The following is a 21,808-nucleotide window of genomic DNA, read 5'->3' on the forward strand; positions in this document are numbered from 1 at the left end:
TTTTTCAGACCCGTACCTGTCATCAGCTTGCATAAGAAATAAATTCCCATCCCTGTGGTATAGTCCAGCCCTGGCAGTCAAACGTGTTATGGATCTTTTGTGGGAATTTCATCTTCCTCTCTAGCTTCTGCCTTTGGCATCCGTGCAGCTGAACTGCTGGACTTTTACTGATGGACCCATTATCCTGCTTCAGCCTGACAATGATCAATATTGCTTTGTCCTCGGCTGTCAGAAGATGTCACATTGCCTGAGCAGACAAAAATCTCTGTGCAGCATCTCCTGACGTTCCTTTTGTGCACTGCAGTTCAGCTCTGGGCTCCAGGCAAAGGTCTCTGGGCTTTGCTGGCAGCAGGGGACAGACCCTCCCAGTGTCACCCAGAGAACCCCTTGCCTCCTTGTTGGCCCCAGCCAACATCAGCCACAAGAACTACACAAAAATCCTCATTTCAGGGATTTAGAAAGAAAGGTTTTCCCCCAAAGTTTTTCAAGCTTAAAGCAGGAAGATTTAAACTTTCTAGGCCATATGCTAGGAACCTGATTTTTGTCATATTTTTCCTCTCTTTTAACTATCCCTCCAGGTGTAACTTTATACTGCAGTGAGCATACATCTGCCTTACACCAGGGAGAGGGAGGAAAACGTCCTGCCATGTGTGTGATGCCCAGGGTAATGTAAGGCAATAGATTAATAGCAGGAGCTGGGATTTTTGAAGAGGAGCTCAGGGGATTTATGGTATAAGCCAGTAGGATGCTGGCACTCAGCTGCCTGAAGAGTGGTTCAGAGAATTTCTTACACCAGTAGAACAAACCAAGGCACCATGGTTCAACTTGATTCAGTATCTCAGCAGGGCTGGCTGCAAATCTTTGAAGTCAATGTGGGTTTTTCAGGGTTGATGCTGGGTTTTTTTTTGCTTTTTTTTTTTTGTTTGTTTGTTTGTTTGTTTTTTCTCTTTTATGGTCTCCTATTTCCAGTAGATAATCCACTTTTTTTTTTTCCAGGCGATAAAGTAACATCTCCCATTTCTCCTTGTGCAGCCATCACTTGTGGCCACCCTGGCAACCCTGCCAATGGCTTGACCCAAGGGAACCAGTTCAACCTCAACGATGTGGCCAAGTTTGTGTGCAACACCGGGTACCGCCTGGAAGGAGCATCCCAGTCCCAGTGCTTGGCCAGTGGCCAGTGGAGCAGCACCCTGCCTGCCTGCCGTGGTGAGTCTGCCTCCTCCCCAGGCTGCCCAGATGGGATTTGTCTGTGCCTTCCTCACTGGTTACTCTGGGTTCCTAAAACCCTGCTTGATGCTGTCATAAATTCACGTAAAACCAAATCTTGCGGTTGCTCGGGAAGTTGTGAGTGATGCTTGAGGTCCAAGGGCTGAGTAAATCTCATGCAACAAAACGGATTTTTTTCTGGGGCTTCTCTTACTGCAGCTCATGGACCCCGCCCAGCCTGACATCCTCCAAGACACTGAATTCTGTGTTGTGAGTGGGGAGGGAACATCAGGCCAGACCCTTAGCAGAGGTCATCCCGGCAGCCCTGGAGTGGTTTGCTCAAAGCAGAGGCCATGGGCTTTGTGCAGAGTCCTTTCTCCATCCAGGCTGCCCAACTCCCAGTGCTGTTAGCACTTGGGTTCACTTATGAAATTCCCTTCCCTCCTGCACTCCCTCCCTCTGTGCTCCCTTCATCCAGGATCTCTGGGGATGTCTTGGTCAATCACATGCAGCTGGCTCATGTGAGTGCTGATGTGGGGCCAGAGAGCAAAGCCCTGCTGCTGAGCCTCACCTGGCAGGGTGAGAGCCTGCAGGATTGCTTCTGCTCTCCTTTTAATAAGGATTTTTTTCTATTTCTGTCCCAAAGAACCTTAAAAACCAACCAACCAAACAAAGAACTTAAAAAAACCTTAAATTGTCGAATATGTGATTTGCAGTTTTTTCCCCTTTTCCTGGTCATTTTTAGATAATCCTTTGTTCTTTGTTACACCCTTTGTGTTGGTTTTTTCGTTTGTTTGTTTGTTTTGTTTTGTTTTTTTTTGGTTTTTTTTGTTTGTTTGTTTGCAGTTGTAAACTGTACTGACCCTGGGCACCTGGAAAACAGCATCCGTCAAGTGCAGCCGAGTGGTCCTCACAGATTCAGCTTTGGAACATCTGTCTCATATCAGTGCAGCCATGGATATTACTTATTGGGTACACATGTCCTTACCTGTCAGGGGGATGGCACTTGGGACCGTGCCCTCCCACAGTGTCTTTGTAAGTTCTTCAGAATAATTCCCATCTGCCACAGGTCTCCATCCCATGTAGTTCTCTCTTGCTTAGCTGAGCAGTCCATGTGAAAACTCTGGAGCCAAAGCCCTGTGTAATCCATGGGAATCATTCCATCAGCTTCACTGGCCTTTGGATCCTGCCCACAGAAGGAAAATCCGTGGGCTGTGGAGAAGGATCCTGTTAGAGGTGGTTTCCCCCTGCAGGGGAAGGCAGCTCCCTGGGCTTCACTGGTTCCCTGCAGCCCCAGCAGAAGTGATGCAGGTGGAGAAGGGCATCAGGACTTGTCCCTGGCTGAGGACAGGGTGTGCTCAGGACTGCTGAGGCATGGCAGAGTTTCCAGGCACCCACCCATCCCCACAGCCCTGGGGGAGGACAGGGAGAGAAACAGAATCTGGATTCTCCTGTGACCCAGGCACTAAAGGGGATTTGCTTCCCGGCCCTTGCTGTACATTTTCCCCCTTTTCTTGACAATATCCTGACCCTTTCTGCTATTGTGGTTTGCAGAGAGAATTGGGAGGTTCTGAGGGATAGTTTGGTTTCCAGTAGCACAGAAAACCCCTGTGCAGACAGGTAGGGTGTGTAGGTGCTGCTGTGGTCATTCCCAGTGCAGGAAATGTCCAGATGTCAGTTCTGGGGTCCCTGTCTGGACTGAGGGAAACCAAGCTCCAGGGTGGATCTGAAGTTGATGTAGGGCTGCCCAGTGAGGCAGAGGCAGGAGCAGAGCCCTGGCAGACCAAGCCCCAGCACAGCTAAGATGTTCTTTGGACCCTCCTGGTACCCATAATAAATGGCTAAAGCAGGCAGAGATGGAGCTCCTGGAGTTCAACTTGCCTGAGCTGTTCCAAAGCCATGAATGTTTCCTTTTTTTTTTTTTTTTTTTTTTCTTATATTATCCTTCAACACCTAATCACCCAAAGTAGTTTCTAGCACATTTTCATTTCCTTTTGTTAGCAGCATGTCACCTTCTCACATTTGCAGCACCCTGCACAAGCCATGGGGAGTTGACAAGTGATAACCAGCTGGCACAGCAGCCCCAGGGAGGGTCAAACCTGGGAGGCTGACAGCCCACAGCTTTCCAGCTAAGTAAAAGAGATTTCCTTCCTTAAAATGCTGAACATCCATTGCCTTGGAGGATTTGTGGGCATTCACAAAACTTTGGAAAGTGAGGTCAGTTATACAACTGATTATGTGGATAAATAGGCTTGACAGTTTAAAAAAATAATAATTTTTTTTGCATGTCTTAGTTTTCTGTATACTGAAGTTCAGATGTGCTCAGTGCTGAAACCCATATCTCTTTAAAGTGTTTAGGTAAAATTACTGAGCACTTCCTAAAACATAAAGTCAGAAGCTGGATGCCATACAAGCTTGGGTGGGGAATGCTGCCTTGTGCCTGTTTCTGAGGAGAGAGCAGAACAGGGCTGAGCCTCTTTGAGGGATGGGGGAACAAGCCCAAAAAGTAAAGGACACAGGGGCAGAGCCTAATGCATCGGAAGAAGCAGTCTTCATGCTGTGTACATAAATCCTTTAAAAACCTTGGTACCACCACACCACAGGTTTTCAGCCCAGCTGAGTCTGCTGGAGTATCTGTTATTAAATTGTTAGTTACAGTCTGAGTTTAAGCATTGCCTCGCAAACCCATTTCCTTGCAAAGCATCCTTGGTTTTAGTCACGGCTCTGCACCAGCATATTTCAACACCCACATGCCCAAACATGCGCGTGCTCTCCTTTTTATTGAAGCATACATCATGTTTTCTGCCTAATGCCAGCGTTGGTATTTTTAGACTCTAGCAGAGGGAGAGAAGATATCAGTTACGGGTGCTTTCCTTCAGAAACCGAGCGGTGCGTGGTCTGTGTGCTGAGCGTCCTCATCCAGAGGTGTCTAATAACCCTTGGATCTGTCACTCTGTTTGGCAACAGCCTCCCCGTCTCCACTCTGATTGCTAAGCTAAAGTAAACCTATTAATTATTGCTAGCAGTGGGTTGTTTTTTTTTTTCCTGGTGATGGCCGAGTGATCAGTGCTCCGGATCTGCCAGGATGATTTGCTCAGGTGTGGCACAGCATCAGCTGCAGCTCTTGTGTCACAGGTCCTGGTGCTGCTGGGGGGGTGTGGTGAGGGTGTTCATGGGAATATTCATGTTTGGGAAGGGATGAGTTTTCCAGGGAGCCTGCAGAGTGCCTGTCAGTGTCAGCACTAAGCGTTTACGCCCAGACCTGTGGCAGTTCTTACAGGACCAGCTCATGTTCTCCAGAAGGAGACTGATGCAAGGTCTGCTGGCCCACACCCACACCATTTGGTGGGCACTGGGGTAGGTGAGGGGGCTGGAGCTGCCAAAGTCCCGTGCAGTGACCTCAGACAGAGCTTTGCTGCATCCCTGCTGCGTCTGCCTTCGCACCAGCATCACCAGCAGGTCCCTGGGGGTTGAAGCTCTTGCATCTCTCTCTTGCAGTGGTCTCCTGTGGCCACCCCAGCTCCCCGCCCCACGCTCAGATCTCGGGGGACAAGCACACCGTGGGCTCCGTGGTGAGGTACAGCTGCCTGGGGAAGAGGACTCTGGTTGGCAATTCCACCCGTGTGTGCCAGCTGGACGGGCGCTGGAGCGGGTCCCTGCCCCACTGCTCAGGTGAGGAGGGGATGGGAAAGCCCCATCCATCACCCTCTCCCTTCTGCCTCCTGCCAGGGAGGAGCCTGGGTGCTGTGCTGAGCTGGGTGAAACACATGTGCTGCAGAAGGAGGTGGTGGGAAATCACTGAGCCCCAGCTAATTAATCAGGCACTGGAATGGGCTGAACAGGGAGGGGGTGGATTCTCCATCCCTGGAGGTTTTTTAAGAATGTGCCATGGTCTGGGATCCACGGGGGGACTGGATCAAGGGTTGGACTTGATGATCTCAGAGGACCTTTCCAACCCAAATGATTCCGTGATTCTACCCAGTCCCCTGCAGCTGGGATGCAAAGTGCTGGCAGAGTGAGGCACTCGGCTTGCAGGAAGAGAAATAAATCCCTGCAGCAAATGGTGGTGGTAGGAGGTGTGCTGCAGACTGCTGCTTCGCTTTTCTCCACGCAGAGTCTGGGCAGGATGAACGTGTCTTACACAAAATCAGGTCCTTGCATCCCATCTGCAGCATCTGACCCTCTTTCATGTGCTTTCCAATAAAAGAAGCCCACATGGCCCCTTTCCAGGGCCTGACATCTGCTGTGGTGGCACCAGAGCAGTCCCAGGTCTGCAGAAGGCAAGTGGAAGCTGGTACAATGAGTTTCCACATCATCAGCATCTCTGCTGAGAGCTGTTTGGCAACAGAAGTCCAGCCCTGCTCCCCTGCCAGAGGGAGAACTTGGACAGGAACCATCCTGAGAAGCTGAAAAGTCCCTGATGCGACAGAGCTGGGTCAGGGTCATGGGGGATGCAATGAGACCAAAGCCCAGGTGCTGGGATCTCAGGTGATGGCCTCCAGTGGAAGGAGGGATTGGCAGGATCCTCCCCATCCCATCACTGGTTCCTTGGAGAGCACAGAGGCAAACTGAAATAGAACTTAGCTGGAGCAAAGCATTTGGGACAAGTGTTAATTTTTAATTATGTCACTTAAGTTTAGCAGCTCCTCTTGACCAAGTTTAACCTCTGCTTTGGAGGGCAAAAAGAAATCAGGTGGAGTCCTCCTCACATTCAGGAGCCCTTTCTATAGGGCTGAGTTCTTCATCTGTAGCTTCTCCAGGGGCCTTTCTGCTCCAGTTCATGCCTTTTCCCAGGTGGTTCCCATCCTGTCATCTTTGTGGGTGGATTTTTGGGACTGTTCATCATTTCTCTGACTCGTTCCTCCTGACACCTGTTGTGCATGAATCTTTTCTGAAGGAAGGCAGGTTTAGGCCTTTAGGTGGCCTTTGACAGGTCCTCTCCCATCAGGAACTGGGTGGGTGCCTGCTACCAGAATCAGGCATTGCAGCTAAAAAAGCAGCAAAGAGGCAAAATAACTGCTCAGATCATCTCCTGCCAAAGGTTCTGCAGTGTGTGCCCAGGATCCCCACAGTGTGACAGCAGTTTTTGCTGGATGAAACAAAAGACTTTGATGTAAGCCATTATGTGACAGAAAATGCTGAACCTGGAGCGTTCTCCCCCTTCTCTTTACAAGCAAGTAGGTTCCCCAGATGATGAATATGCTCATTATGGTTTATGTTACACGTGGCACTGCAAGGGCTGTACCTGCAGCAAGGCACAGGAGGCTCAGGAACATCATCACTGTCTGCAGGGGTGCATTCATCTGTCCTGGCTTGAGGGTTGCTGTCTCCACACTGATCATTAGTGTAGGAAGCCAAGATCAGGAGCCATGGGGTGAGCCCATGTCAGGCAGTGAGGAGATGGGCATTTCTCCAGGCTGCTCCAGAAAACCCCTGCCAGGGGTCTGCTCCGACTGCCCCCTTCCTCTTGCCCCCCAGCCAGCAGCTTGAAGGGTTCCCAGCTTGTACCCATGGATGTTCCTTGGTGGGATCCCTCCTGCCTCACTGCTCCAAGCCCAGCAGCTCCTTCTCCTGCAGACACAAGTGGATGTGCTGGGGTGGCTTGGAGCATGGCACAGTTTCTGTGTGCAGGGGAACCATCCGCATGACTGATGCTGGCAACCAAGCTGCTGTCTGCTGGAGCTGCTGCCAGGGAAAGCAGCTGCTGAGGGCTCCATCTTGAGATTCGGGACTTAGGACCAGATTTTGAAACCAGCTTAAAGCCCATGGAATCCTGGAGCCAGGGAACGTTTCAGCTGGAATGCCCTCACCCTGCTGAGAGGCAGAGTTAAATCCAGTAGCCACTCAATCCATCCTGCTGGCCCCCTGGACACCCCCGCTCGGGAGGGAAGCAGGGCCAAGCCCAGTGTCTTGCTCACTCTGCTGATCCTCTGCTCTCTTCTTCCCAGGAGGCAGCCAGGGTGTGTGTGGTGACCCAGGGATCCCCTCTCATGGCATTGGGCTGGGAGATGCCTTTGATGTGGGCAGTGTGGTCCGGTTCAGCTGTGAGCCCGGGTACGTCCTGCGGGGTTCATCCGAGAGGAGCTGCCAAGGCAACGGCTCCTGGAGCGGCACCCAGCCCGAGTGTGAAGGTACCTGAGCAACCAACCCCACATCCCCTCCTCCATCCCTCTCAGCCTCCTGGGGCTCTCCCCAGAACCAGCACACCCAGCCCGTGTCCCAGGCTTTGGCTGCTCTTGTTCAGCCTTTCCTCCAGGACAAGGAGCTTCCCAAACATCTGCAGGGCACATCCCACTGGAGGGTTTCCCTCTGTGTGCCCAGCTCTGCTCCACCCTGCAGTGGACCCCAGGAGGGTGTAAATGGAGTCAGGTTATTCACGTTCACCCCAGCATCTGGGTTGAGGTATAGAGGAGGAAGAACCTTCAGGACCTGCTCCTCACTTGCCATTGTCCCCTGAGCCTGGCACAGCCTCAGTGCAGGAGTCACTGGGGTGAACGTGTCTTGATCTGTGTCCTTCACCCAGCCCCGTTTTGGTGTCAGATCTGTGGGTACTGCTGACTCACTCACTGCTGCTTTGTGAAGGAAATTCAGCAGAATGAGAAATGTCAATAGCTTCAAACCTCCCTTAAAGCTGGAACTGGCACGTGCACGAGTCATTTACATTAAGAAGAAATGCAAAATGCAAATTATAATCCAGTAAGCATATTTTCATATTTGAAAGCCCCAAACCCCTTATTTTTTCATTTGAAGGAATCAAGTAAGACCCTATAATCCAATCTAATAAACCTCCAGCCAGACTCTCTGAGCTGTGCTGCTCAACTGCTGCTGTTTTATAAAAGTATTTAAAAATCAATTGGGGGAAGAACAAAAGCCAAAACAAGGCAGGATCCCAAACGCAAGGAGACCTGGGCAAGTGCTTCTCTCTAGCTGATTTGAAAGCCAAAAAGCTCTGAGAGAGTTTGTAAATGAATTGGAAATTTATTCTAAATTGATGGAGCTCTTGATTGAAAAGACACTGAATCATGTTATTAATACTCTCAGGTCTTGGCTCTTTTTTTTTTTTTTTTTTTTTTTTTTTTTTTCATTCTGTTATTTTTTTTCTTTTGGTGAAAAGGCTCTGCTCATTAATCTCACAATAAGTAGCCCACCAGGTTCCCGAGGCATCAAAACACAGATCCCTGGCAGCTTTTTTTTTTTTCCCCTCCTGTGCTTTATGAATAATAATAACATTATGCCTATAATGTAGTCATTTAATGTTAAGTGCTGACTGGGCAATACAAGAAAGTAATTTGCAGTGATGAGCAGCCCCTGTCTGTGCCATTGCCATGCAGAGCCCGTCGCTCCAAGGTGTTCTGCCGGCTGCACTCCGAGTGCTAGACTCAACTTTCTGGAACAGGTATTTATAGGAGAGGGAGGGGAGAGATTAATTTTGGGCTCGAATTGAGGGCAAATGAAGATGAGAGCTGAGGGGCCAGGCAGGTGCACGGAGGGAATCGGCATCTCTGGTGTGGAAAAGCTGCGGAGCCGCTCGGCCGGTGCATCAGCTCTGACTCAGCCGCTTGTTCACTGCTCTCAGCCACCAAAATTGAGCAAAATCAAGCCTGATGGGGCTGCACAGGTCACCGGTGCTCACCTGCCCAGGGAATTCGATGCAAATTGCTCTCCAGATTGGCTGCTAGATGAGCAGAGAGGGGCTCAGCGGGAGATGAGGACCCGCTGCTGAGGAACACGTAGGTGTGCGGACAGGCAGAGGACACGGCGTGAATCAGACAGCATAAAGAGCAGGCAAGGAGAGAGGAGCTGTTATCTCCATTTCAGAGGGAGGGTAGGCTGCCATTTACAAGGCATGTGCTTGACTTTGAAGTCAAAGGGCTGATGTTCGACCGCCAGTGTCCTCCTGGCACAGCTCTGCTCCACGGAGGGGACAGACGTGGCAGGAGGGAGCACTGAGCATCGCTGAGGGTCACCTTGGAGCTCATCAGCTCTTAGTCCTTGTTCCTTCTTACCCACCAGAATATTTTTAAGAAAACCAAAGGAACAGAGAGGCAGCAGGAAGAAGTCACAATTGATTTTTCCAGTATGTACAAATGGTTTGGAATTAATTTAATTGCAGGAACACCTTCTGCGTCTCCTGCTTCAGTCTGGTTTATGGAGCTCTGGCTTTGCTGTCCCCTGTAGCAGCAGCTTCCCTGGCTTTCTAAAAATTGCGAATTTCAGGCCTCATTTAGCTTTAATTTCCTGCTGGCTTTTAAAGTGTAAATGAAATATTAGATGTTTTTTTCCTTAATTCTCCTCCTTCCTCTTGCCCACCCTGTATCCACCCAGGAGTGGTGCAGAATTGCATTCCTGCAGGGGCCTGAAGCTGCATTTCCCTATGCTGAGCAGCTGGTGATGGTGTCCGTGTGTCTGTCTGTGTGTGGGGTGGGGTGGGGACAGTCCCAGGGCAGGCTCAGGTCACCTTGGGTGGGCACAGACTGAAGCTTTTGCTTCAGTCTTCAGAGATTGGTGGCACTTCGCTGGGGGTGGGTGGGAGCCAGGAATTTCTTTATCAAAGAACTGGGAGAGTGCAGTTTGAGCTGTGAATTCATGTGATTTTCTTTTCTGTCCAGTAATTTCAGAGTAAATGAGGGCTGGATGCAATTATTGCAGGTGCTTATTTTGTCCTGACAGGGCTTTGTGCACTGCCATTCACTCCAATGCCCTTTTATTTCTGTAGTGCTGAGGTACTTTAGACACAAAACTCTGGCACTGGCAAACCTATAATTGTATTCCCACAATATTTTTCCTCCTCTAGGAGTGTAATTGGATGTAGCTGGGCAGTGAGCAGTGCCACAGGGGGAGAGCAGTGGGTTCCTGTGCTGCTTTCCTTCCTTCCAAACCTGCAAGTTGTCACCTTCCCAAATGGGCTGGGGACAGAGTGGATCCCTCAGGTCCCAACTCTTGGGAGCCGGAGGGATTCCAGGCTTGGCATCACCTGGGACCAGATGTGAGATGGAGAGCTGGGATTAGGCCTCTGCAGCCAGTGGACACTTCTTCCTCTGCCTGGAGGAGCAGGAATGGGAGGTTTTTATCCCATCCTGTGCCAGGGATGCTGCCCTCAGCCTTGGGATGTGCTGCCTGGCAAGGGGGAGCCCTGGCTGGGAGCTGGGCAGTGGGGTTGGCATCCTGTTGGGTTGGTGAAGCTGATTTTCACCAACTGTGGTTTTCACAATCAACTGTGGTGTGCAGCTGATCCAGGGGCTTTGATGCTAATCTTATTTTTATTGAGAGCAGTCAATTGCAGATGAAAGCCTTGGTCACTGGGGTTGATTTTTTGGTTTTTTTTTTTTTGAGGGGGTTATTGGTGGTTTGTTGCATTGTGGGATTTTTTAACTTTGTCATTTTGCTTTCTAGTTATATCCTGTGGAAACCCAGGAACCCCCAGCAACGCCAGGGTGATATTTAATGATGGTTTGGTCTTCTCCAGTTCCATCATCTACCAGTGCAGGGAGGGTTATTACTCCACAGGGGTGCTGAGCAGGCACTGCACAGTGAATGGGACCTGGACTGGGACCAGCCCAGAGTGTACAGGTGAGCACAGGGATGGATTCCTGGAAGATGAACGATGCTGCCAGGCTCTGGGGAGGTCATCAGGGTGTGCTGGACGTGGATGTGCACACACACGTGTGCTGTGCCCAGCAGCTCAGCTGAACTCTCTCAGCCTGTTATCACCTAATGGAAAACTCTTGCTTTGGGTTTGTATTTTTTTCACTTGGATAAAGGGAGCTCTGGAATCACTTCCAGGAGTAGATGTCAGCTCACCTGGAGGGGCTGTCTGGGGCTGCTGCTGAAGGTGAGCATCCCTGCTGCTGCTGTGCTGCTCCCCGGATGTGCCAGGGCAGAGCCCCAGCTCAGAAGCCCACAGTGAACATGTTGGGGTTCCCAGTTGTGTCTCTGCAGCAGGACCATGGGTGATGCCAAACGTGGCCTTACATGAGAGCCACAAGTAGGGTGCTGAGAGGAGGGGCTGCCATGGGCAAACTGTCTTTCAGCTAGCCCGGATTTGACCCAGTTCTCCTTTAATGTTTAATGTGTGCTAATGCTTCTTCATTCAAGATCTTAATGTGCCATTAAGATCGTTGCTCACTCCACTGAGGAGATGAAAAGTTCTCTCCATGTTTTGTAGCCCAGCCCTTTCCAAATCCTCCAGTGCCACATGTGCTCCTCCTCCACCTTCCCTGGGTTACACCCTGCTCTTAAAAATGCACAGGACCAGCAGGTTCCTAGTTATTGCAGTTCCAGGGGTTTTGGACAAGGGATGGGCAGCCAGGAATGCTTCTTTTTTTATTTTTTTATTTTTTCTTCACAGTTATCAACTGTGGTGACCCCGGTGTGCCAGCCAATGGCATCAGGCTGGGCAGTGATTTCACCTACAACAAAACTGTGGTGTTCCAGTGCACACCTGGCTACATGATGGAGTCAGACCGAGCATCTGCTCTGACCTGCACGAAAGACAGAACCTGGAATGGCACCAAACCTGCCTGCAAAGGTGAGACTCTGCTTGCTGCAATTGTTGGAGGATGCGAGTTTTACAGGCTGCAAACTTCTTGTGACTTGTGACAAGGTAAAAGGCAGAAAGGGCTGTGTAGTGCCTGCAGCCCATTGGGGAGTTTCTCAGTCCTATCATTCAATCTGTACCCTGTGTTTATGGCACTTACACAATTTCTTCACCGTAGCATGAACACCTTGTTCTCTTTAGGTCTGTCAATCATCACAATATGCCTGGGCAGGAGGTAATTGCTGTTATCCCTGTGGCAGAAAAGGGAGACTGAAGCACAGAGAGTTAAGTGACTAACTCTGCACAAAACCCCAGACCAGACAGGAGTGAAATACAGTGTTTTGTGAGCACACACTTTGAGGCATCATCAGGAAGTCTGAAAAATGTTTCTTCTGACTCCTTTCGTTATTTCTCAGTTCTGGGATTGCCTCTGTAGTTCAGAGATAGGAAAGGGAAATGATAGAGCAGTTGCAGAACAGACTGGATCTGTCTGAGAGTGTTTTGCCCACCAGGAGCAGATAAGGCTGGTGGCAGCATCTGTGTGTTTCTTCAGCAGTCTGGAAAATTCACCTGTCACGATTCTGATACACATGCAGACCACATAGAAACTTCCAAACACACTCTAGTTCCTTCAGAGGCTATAAAGAAGAATTCTTATATTCCTCTTCCATCCTTCCCCCTGAGCTCATGTTTCAGGAATCATGCAGAATGTGGCCAGGGTCTCATTTGGAGGCCAGGCTGATCTGCATGTGCCCCAGGAGCTTTCTCAGTGCTGCCATGAGCTGAAAAACAAAGCACTACAAAAATGTTGCATTAAAACACCCTAGAGTGGATGAAATACAGCTGAGTGGTGATTTAACTACTGATCTCAACCAGGTTGTCTAAAATGTAGGAGTCCTTCAGGGAATCTGAGATGAGGTTTCATGCCAAGTCAGGCTGGATTCTCACCTTCTGTAGGAAACAAACAGTGACTCAGAAACCTGACATGGAGATTGGGGGTTTGGTTAAAGTAAAATCTTGGGGTTTACAACTGCAGGAGCAGCTGGAAAAGTTGGTAGAGCCCCTTGCTAGGCCAGTCCCAGGAGATGCCCTTGGAGAGCAGAACGCAGCATCGATCCCCCATGAATTTGCTCGTTGATGGGAATAACTCCAGGGGGACACCAAGGGAACTGAGTGTGCTGTTGTTTTCCCTTCAGCCATCACCTGTAAGCCCCCACAAGCCATTCCCAATGGGAAGGTGGTGGGCTCGGACTTCAGCTGGGGTTCCAGTGTGAGCTATGCCTGCCTGGAGGGCTACCAGCTCTCCCTGCCTGCTGTGCTGACCTGCGAGGGGAACGGCACCTGGAGCGGGGAGATCCCCCAGTGCTTCCGTGAGTACACAGCAGCTGCATCTCCACAGGGGAACTGGGGGGGACCAGGACAAAATCCCAATTGTTTGGTGCTCTCCGGAGTCTCTGGTCTCCTTGAGGATTTTAGCATCGGTTCTGCTCTGGCAGCTTCCTGGAGGGAAGGGATGGACTCTTCTCTGTGGGAAGTTAAATGTCTGGTTGCTGTGGTTCCCAAGGGAAGTCTTGAATTCACTGGTGTCAGCAGGAGTTTTACATGGCAGGAGGAAAGCAGGATACTGTTCAGGGTGCTTGTAATGTCTGAACATTCCCCCCACCTCTGCCAGCAGCAGATTGTCCAGAGCCTCAGTTTGTCACCTCTGTAACAGTGGTGGCCATGGGGACACTGTCAGTCACTCCTCCTCTTACAGCAGAGGTGTGAGGTCACATTTACAAGTCTGAAGCTCTTACACATTCCTGTCCACCAGGCAGCTGTAATATTGGCTGTTTGTCTGCATGCCTCCCCAGAGACTGAATTTTCTGCAGTCAGGGCTCTTGAAACTGCTGGAGGCAGTGGGGAAAAAAACCAAAACCAAACCAAAACAAAAATCCTTTGGCGAAGGGCGCTGTGGTGTCACAGCAAGCATGAGGAGTGTTTTGTGAAGGCAGAGCTTTGGCTGAGTGGAAACCTGTGTGCTTGATACAATCACTAATGCAAAAAAAATAGTTAAAAGTCTGGTAATGATGAAGGCAGATTGGAGTTGCTTTTCTTGGCTGAGTGGCTGGCAGCTGCACAATAGCCATTTTCATATTAAATCACACAAAGCCCTCAATGTGTTCCTTGCACCTTTTCCCTGGATCTTGTATAATTAGTGGGCTTTCTGTGTGACATGGAACCATATAGCAATTTGACATCGTGCAATTAGAGATACATTTTCAAGCTAAGCATGCTGTTAGGGAAAAAAAAAAAAAAAAAAAGAAAAGAAGAAAAAAGATGGAGAAGGTGGAAGTTAATTAACAGTAATTGACAAAAGGAGAGAATTACAAGGAAAGGAGCCAGCAACGCCTTCTGCCACCACTGATTCCCCAGTCAGGCACAGGGTTTGATGGAGGGAGTGGCAGGGTTTGGGCCATCACTAGACCCATCCTTAGCTCATTAACATTACTCAGGAGGAGGTTTGATGGCAGTCCACGTGTCTCTGTGCCTTTTGCAGCCGTGTTCTGTGGTGACCCGGGGATCCCTGCTCAGGGCAGGAGGGAGGACCGAGGCTTCACTTACCGCTCTTCTGTCTCCTTCTCCTGCCTGGCCCCGCTGGTCCTGGTGGGCTCAGCCCGCAGGTTCTGCCAGTCCGATGGGACCTGGAGTGGGACTCAGCCCAGCTGCATAGGTAAGGGGAGGTTTTGTGGTCTTGCAACTACAAGCAAAGAGCTTTGAGTGCTCCTCTTGCTTTCCTGCTGGTTGCACAGTTGGTTTCTTTCATGGGTGCTCGAGGATTCGCACCCCTGAAGATCAGGGGGCAGAGAGGGGATGCTTCTGGTTTGTGTGGACTTGCTGGTGGTGAACAAACTGCTCTGCTCACAGGGCTTGGATTCAGGCTGATGTTTCCACACACTCTTTAGGTACCCAGCAGACTCTGGTACCACATTCCTCAGGAGCCCAGCAGGCAGAGCTGTTTGTGCCACTCATGAACTCTGCTTGGAAATTTTTCTCTCCAAAACAAGGCACAGGAAGGCACACAAGACTTGTGTGACTCCCAAACCCTGAAATGCCAGTTTCTGACACATTCAGCTGAACCCAGAGTGTTGTATTTATTCAGATCCCACCCATTTTTGAGGTTGCCAGTACTGCAGCCCCCCCCTCTCCCCCAGGCACAACCAGGAGACCCAGGCTCTGCCCTCCACCCTCTGCCATCCATCACCTCCTGCCTCACCCAGGCGTGGGGCTCCTTCTTTCTTTATTTTGGACACTGTGATTTATCTGGGGGCTTCCATGGAAACCATGCCAGTGATAAATGACAAAAGCTCAGCAGAGCCAAGCGGTGGAAAATGAAGGAGCTCGTGTGCCCCAGCCCCAGATCAGCCACTTGAGTCCTGTCTGCAGGTGCTCCCTGCAGCTCCAAGGGCCTGGGGGTGACACCAACAAGTGCATCCCCTTTCTGTGTGGAGAGCAGGGCTCCCACAACCTTTCCTTTAAGAAACATTCAGCTCTGCTCTTTCCTTCTCAGACCCCAGCCTGACGACGTGTGCTGACCCTGGAGTTCCTCCCTTTGGGGTGCAGAACAACTCCCAGGGCTTCCAGGTATGGTGACAGCAGTGGGGTCCCCTTGGCTGCACCCTGATACCCCCCAGGGTCCATGTCTGAGTCCTGATGTGGATGAACACCCCGAGCAGGACACCCCAACCTGCTCCTGTTAGACCTGGGGCTGCATCAGTCCTGGATTAACTGGCAAGGCAGCATTTAGGTATCAATTACAGAGCTAATTAATAGTTATTAGTGTAATTAGTATTCACACTGGAGACATCATTTTCCATTCATTTTCAGACCACATTCTGTGGGTGGTTTCCTTAATCTCAGCTCTTGTGCAGTATGGAATCAGTGGAAAGAAGGGAATGAAGCAGAGCTCCAGGGTGCTCCATCTCCAGACCCCTCCTTGCTGAGAGGGACCCAGGCACAGGGCTGGGGTGGTCTGGACATTAAGTCCAAACTGGAATTTCTAATCCAGCTCCAGGTTTTCTGCTGATTCTGGTTCTATTGAATACCCCTTTGGGCAAAAATTTCAGCCCATTCTAACAGCCCCTGTTTGATGCTGGCATTGGGTATATTTGCCAGCCAAAGCAGCCTTGTCTCCATCATTAAATCAGCAGCTCCCTGCACAGGGAAAGGCTCTCCAGGGACTCCAGGAGCTTTCCCAACACCAGACCCTGGCAGGGTGCTGAAGACAGACAATGGAAAACTATGGAAGTGCTTTTGTATTACAAGCGTGGGTGAATCCCAAAGCCCTGGGAAGCTCAGTTGGTTCTCTCCTCTTACTCCAGGTGGGAAGCATGATCTTTTTCAAGTGCCAGAAGGGATACCTGCTGCAGGGCTCCACCACCAGGACCTGTCTCCCCAACCTGACGTGGAGCGGCGTGCAGCCCGACTGTGTCCGTAAGTACTGGGAGAGGTTTTGCCAAAAAAAAGCAAAAAAAAAATGCAGGGCCTTGACCTGTGCTGTTGCCTTGTTGTTTTTTTCTGTGCTTCCCTGTGCACATTGCTGGCTCTGAAGAGCTGGTAACTGGGGGAGAGCTTTGAGAAAACACACTCTTGAAGAAAAGGATGATCACACGGCTGCTCCTCTCCTGACACAACTGTACCAGCAGCCACTTCTGCTTTCAGATGAGATTTTTTTTTTAACTTGTTTTACATAGTTCCAGGTGAGACTTTGTTTTGTGCTTCTGAAACTGCATTTGATGACCAAGATGTGAGCTGGTGCTCAGGGGACTGAGGTTAACATTTAGCCAGAAGGGCTCCCTGGCAGAGCCCTGGTTCTCCTCAGCTGTAATAACATGTTACCCTTTCTTTTAAACTGTCTATCATCTTCTCCCTGCTACACCTGAAGGAGTTTAATTTAATATATTTAAGAGGTAATATCCATCATGGTCCCTGTATCAGAAATGTTATAAAGCTTTTCCCTTTCCCATGTATTTATTGGTGAGAGATTTTTCCCTTACAAACCCTCATGCTGCCAGCAGCCCAGCTGAGGCACCCACCTTAAAAACTCTCACAGGTAGCATCAAGGGAGAGGTGCATTGAAACAGGAGGTGGTTTTGACTCACCCTTTCCACCAAGGACCAAGTTTTGTTGCCTTTAGATTTGCTGTAAAGCCTTTTCCATTGGCAGCACCGAGTCAGATGCTGTTCCTGCTGCTGCCTCCCAGCTGGGGCTCTCGGACCATGGGAGTCATGGGAGGTCAATCTTTCAGCTTTCTGGATTTTATGTTTCATCCTCTGTAAAACAAGGATGAAGATAATACCTCGTGAAGGCTGCCAAGGATTTGTTTTCATTCATGAGCAGTTTGAGAGCTACAAAAAGGGCAAAATTTACAGCGCGGGTGAGAAGGAGCTTCCCAGCTCTGCAGTTTATTTGTTTTGTGTCATAACTTCTCAAGGGAAGAGGTGGCACATTTACAACAGGACCTGATGGAGCAGTGCAGGCACATGCTCACTCTGGTGGCAGGGAGATGGACAAGCTCAGCTTCCATTTCTGTGGGCCAAATCCTGCAAGTTATTCAGCAATTGCAGGGAATCAACTCTTGCACATTTCTGAGGACTCACTGTGTGATCCTATGGATGGGTGGGCGGATGGGTGGGTGCAAATTATTAGTAGGACAGTGCCCCTAAGAAGAGAAATTTTACAAAACCAGATCTGCAGTGCACTCACTGGAATCACTGGCTTAACTTACCAGGTCTTGGTAAAAGGCAGTTTTGGTCTGGAGTTTGGCTTGCAAGACAGTACCAAGGGTCAGAGTTAAGAGAAGCAGAAAGGTATCGTTAGCATCATTTTGTTTGGGCTTTTTTCCTCTGAAAAGGTGGGGACTAGCAGAGCCTGATTATCAGTTCATGGAAGCTGGAACCAAGTGAAGGGTCCCCTGAGAGCTTTAGCCAGAAAGAGCAGTCCAGGCTGGGAAAAATCCAGGCATGGCTCTGTCTCATTAGAGCAGAGAAAGCATGTGCTGAAAAATCCTCTTCCAAGAGATCTCTGTCCCTTCTGACATCATGGTGTCACCCTTGGGCCTTTCTGTGTACAACTGGATGGTCTCTACCATCTCTCTTTCCCTTCTGCTTTTCCAGCTCATCACTGCAAGCAGCCCGAGACCCCTTCCCATGCCAACGTTGGAGCTCTGGATTTGCCATCTCTGGGCTACACCTTGATCTACTCCTGCCAGAGTGGGTTCTACCTGACCGGGGGGTCCGAGCACCGGACCTGCAAAGCAGATGGCAGCTGGACAGGGAAACCCCCAATCTGCCTTGGTAAGAGCAGCATGGCCCTTGCTTGGTGTTTGCCAGAACAGGAGGGGTTGCAGCCAGGTTCCAAAATGCTTTTCTCCAACAGCTACCCCAGAAGTTGGGTGTTTGCAGGGCTGAGCTGGCTGTAGAGACCACAGCTCCTGGGGCAGAGACAGGGAGGGGATTTTCTGTCTGCTGGTTTGGGTCTGGAAGCCTCTGCACAAGGCAGAGATGGTTCTTTACCTCCTCTTGCTACCTCAGAGTTTCAGCTCAGGAACAGGTAATGGTCTCAGCTTGACACAGGGCTGTGTGGCTCTCGTGGAACATGTTTGGTCTCTCTGGACACCAGTGTGGAGAGGATGGTAGGGAGGGCAGGAACTGGGAAGCTTCGCTCTGTTTTTCTGGGCTGGGCAGGAGCCCATCCAAAGCCATGGTGCTGCCACCTTCTGTGTCTGAGCAATGCCAGCCCAAGGCTGTTTCCTGCTGCCAGCAGCACAGCAAGGATGTCCCAGCAGCACAGCAGAGATGTCCCAGCAGCTCAGCCCCTGCTGTGTTCCCCTCTCTTGCAGCTGATGCCCGTCCCAGTGGCAGACCCGTGGGCACGGCGCGGGACCCTCCGCTGGCCAAGGTGGCAGGTAAGGAGAGCTGGGGTTCTGCCAGGCTGAGACCTGGGCCTGAACAGGTCCATCCCTCCCACACAGCAGACAGAAATGTGGCTCTTCCCTGCAGGTTTTCAAACTCCTGTGCTGGCAGCAGCATGTGCTCCATCCTCTGTTCATGCTTCACTGCAGAATGGGTGGGAGCCTGAAGGGAGGTGGGCACCATCACCCAGGGCACTCTGCAGAGTCAAGCCCTTAGGGATTTTTTACATTAGAGCTTTTTTTAAGAAAAATTGGGGTTTTAAAGCTTTTTCCCAAATTATTTTGGGGGTGGATTGGTTTTTAAAACTATAGTGGCTTTTGTTTTTCCCCAAACCAACAAAATTAAAGTAATCAGCTTGTTTGTCCTCCTGTCTTTGGCTTTGCACTCAGTGATGATACCACAAAGAGTGGGTGGGATTTGAGACATTTAAATATATTATCTGTGAGCTCACAGGAAGAAAGGAATTTGTTCTACTTTGATTTCTGAGAAACAGAGATAAATGACAAGGTATTTGTTTTTCTGCATCCCCACCTGCTGGGGTTTCTAGTGCCTGCTGATGTCTTTGCAAGGAATTCCCTTTGGAAAGGCTCCTATGAGTACATGGGGAAAAAGCAGCCTGCCATGCTGTCAGTCACCAGCTTCGACCCTGCCACCAGTAAAGTCAATGCCACCTTGATAGACCACAGTGGTGTGGAGCTCCTGGTGTCTGGTAAGAGCTGTGTGGCCTTTGGGGGGGATTTGCCCCCATCAGAAGTGGCCTCAGGATGAGGAGCAGTGGACTCTGCTGCATCCATCATGTCCATGCTCTGAGAGAGCTCTGCAGAACCACCCAGCTGTGTAGCCTCCAGTCTTTGATCTGCCCAAGACAAACAAAATGATGTCCCTGAGTTTATTTGACTCTCCCTGGAAGGCAGCTCAGCCTGCTGCCCATTCCCTGGGTGCTGGGGTGCTGGAATTTTGTGTAGCCCAAGACAAACAAGATGAAATGACAGGAGTGCTCCTTGTCCTTCCCCTCTGGGGAGCACCAGATTCTTACAGATCAGCAACATCACCTAAACATTAACAGCTGAACCTCTTCCTGTGTTCAGAATGTCTTTAATATCCTGGGGGGTGGATGTGGGGTTGTGTGCTTGTGGTGTGTTCCCCAGTGTGTTCCATGGGTAAGGGTAGGAGGAGGTGCCCCTCCCCTCCAGGTGATTTCTTGGCTGTCTCAGGTAGAAAGTGAATTACTTCAGACTCAGAGAATCTCTGTCATCTTGTGATTAAAAGCCATTTATTTTTCAGGTGTTTACAAGAAAGAAGATGTGCACCTGCTTCTCCAGGTTTACCAGATCACAGGGCCAGTGGAGATCTTTGTCAACAAGTTCAAAAACGAGAAATGGGCTCTGGATGGACATGTAAGTGCTGGGGCACCTTGAGTCCACACACACCTCTCCTCATGCTGCTCTCACAACCCCAGCATTTTTCTCACTAAAGCTGAGGGAATAAGTGCCTTAGGTGTTATTCTGGAGGCTGCTGTCCTCCAGTGACCTGGAGGGGACACAGAGCATCCTTCCAGCAGGCAAGGTGACATTAGGTGACAGCTGTCTCCTCCCAGCTGGGTGGTAGATTTCCTTTTTTGTTGCCCTATGGTTTAAAATCTTCAAGTCACCCAAATAACACCAAAGGAGAAGCCAACACGATGAATCCCAGGTGAACAGTTTGTATCTGTTAACATGGAGCTGGAATTGCTGATCCTCCCTTCTGGAATCAACTTCTCACCCCTGCTGCCTTCCCATGCCCTTAGGAGAAATGTGTCTGATTGAGCCATGGCCAGTTGGAGCCCAGAGCCTTCACTGCCCCTGTTGAATAATCAGATGTGCTCTGCAGGTTAATGCAGACAAGATTTGGAGGGGGTTTTTTTTCATCCCTTCCTTTGAGACGTGAGAGTCTTAACAAGTTGTCAGACTTCCTAGAAACCACCCTGATTTTCTGGAGAATGCCATCAAATGAATGCTTTGCATGAACTTGGAAGAGACTGTGCCAGGGTGGGTGTGAAAAGCCCAAGGAAGTGTTGAGGGGCTCTGCTGATCTCTGCTCTCGTTTCAGGTCTCCTCAGAGTCCTCCAGTGGCACATTTGTGTACCAGGGCTTTGTGCGGGGCAAAGGCTTCGGGCAGTTTGGCCTTCAGAGACTTGGTAACTTGTTGTTTTTATTTTTTTCCCTTCAGTTGCCACCTTCAACTTGGATAATGCAGGGTTTGGGGGAGGCAAAGAACACAACAGCAATGATTTTAACATGGAAACAAAGCGAGGCATTGAAACAAACAGATTTCTGTTCAAAGACAGAGGTTGGAAGCACAAAGAGCACTTGGACACTTTTTTTCCTCCATGTTGTCACATATCTGACCTGAAAGCTCAAGTCCCCTTGCTGCCCCTCCCAGAAATTACAGAGGCACTTGAGAGCTTAGAAAACCCAATGTCTAAGCTCCTAAATATCTCTTAAAATGTGGCTTGAGCTCTTCAGTCTCTCCAGGATTTTTGGATTTTGAACTTGGAGTCTTGTCACCTTCATGGAGAATTAGATGCTCATTATTGCAGCCTTTGAAAATCTCCCTTAAAGCCTAACCTTAAGCATCTAGGTTTGAGCATTTTGGTAAGACAAATCTATTTACATCCCTCTTTAATTGTACTTCTAAATAAACAATGATGTCTAAGCTAAGCTGGGTCTCCAAACCATTCTTCCTGCAGCTCAGAAGGTTTTTATTACATTCACAGCAATGCCTGTAACCATCTTGTTCTCTTATGTTCTCTTATGGGGAATGCAGCCTGTCACCCCATTGCCCACCCTGGTGTTTTGAAATGTGTTTCTTCCTGCTGTGTTCCAGACATCAGCATGATGGAGAATGACCACGAGTCTATAGGACACCATTTTGCATCAAACAGCAGTTCTGTGGCAGCTGCCATCCTTGTGCCTTTCATAGCCCTGATTATTGCAGGGTTTGTGCTTTATCTCTACAAACACAGGTGGGTTTCAGGAACAAAGCCAGCAGGTGAGGCAGAGTCAGGGGGCTGGGGGAAATGTTTGTGAGTTTGGCTTAAAAGCACTCCCCTTAGACCTGGTTTTTCAGTGGA

At 49.8% G+C, this 21,808-nt stretch overlaps 1 protein-coding gene across 2 annotated transcripts in view; it reads left to right on the forward strand.

The window, feature by feature from the left end:
- The window catches only part of CSMD2 (CUB and Sushi multiple domains 2), a 233,022-nt gene that overhangs the window by 207,849 nt on the left and 3,365 nt on the right, over window positions 1-21,808 (forward strand). Inside the window, exons 55-70 of one of the 2 annotated variants that reach the window (XM_071767651.1) lie at window positions 1,033-1,206; window positions 2,053-2,241; window positions 4,705-4,878; window positions 7,155-7,337; window positions 10,600-10,776; window positions 11,555-11,734; window positions 12,940-13,113; window positions 14,283-14,456; window positions 15,294-15,367; window positions 16,105-16,216; window positions 17,899-18,078; window positions 18,624-18,689; window positions 19,244-19,405; window positions 19,981-20,093; window positions 20,785-20,872; window positions 21,562-21,700. In XM_071767651.1, coding sequence (XP_071623752.1) covers window positions 1,033-1,206; window positions 2,053-2,241; window positions 4,705-4,878; window positions 7,155-7,337; window positions 10,600-10,776; window positions 11,555-11,734; window positions 12,940-13,113; window positions 14,283-14,456; window positions 15,294-15,367; window positions 16,105-16,216; window positions 17,899-18,078; window positions 18,624-18,689; window positions 19,244-19,405; window positions 19,981-20,093; window positions 20,785-20,872; window positions 21,562-21,700 — 2,359 coding nt within the window. Of the gene's footprint in view, window positions 1-1,032; window positions 1,207-2,052; window positions 2,242-4,704; window positions 4,879-7,154; window positions 7,338-9,219; window positions 9,284-10,599; window positions 10,777-11,554; window positions 11,735-12,939; window positions 13,114-14,282; window positions 14,457-15,293; window positions 15,368-16,104; window positions 16,217-17,898; window positions 18,079-18,623; window positions 18,690-19,243; window positions 19,406-19,980; window positions 20,094-20,784; window positions 20,873-21,561; window positions 21,701-21,808 lie in introns of those variants that run through there. The other variant, XR_011730472.1, reaches the window with a different exon arrangement.

Source organism: Heliangelus exortis, chromosome 24 (assembly GCF_036169615.1).
Source record: "Heliangelus exortis chromosome 24, bHelExo1.hap1, whole genome shotgun sequence".
In the NCBI taxonomy this organism is placed as follows: domain Eukaryota; kingdom Metazoa; phylum Chordata; class Aves; order Apodiformes; family Trochilidae; genus Heliangelus; species Heliangelus exortis.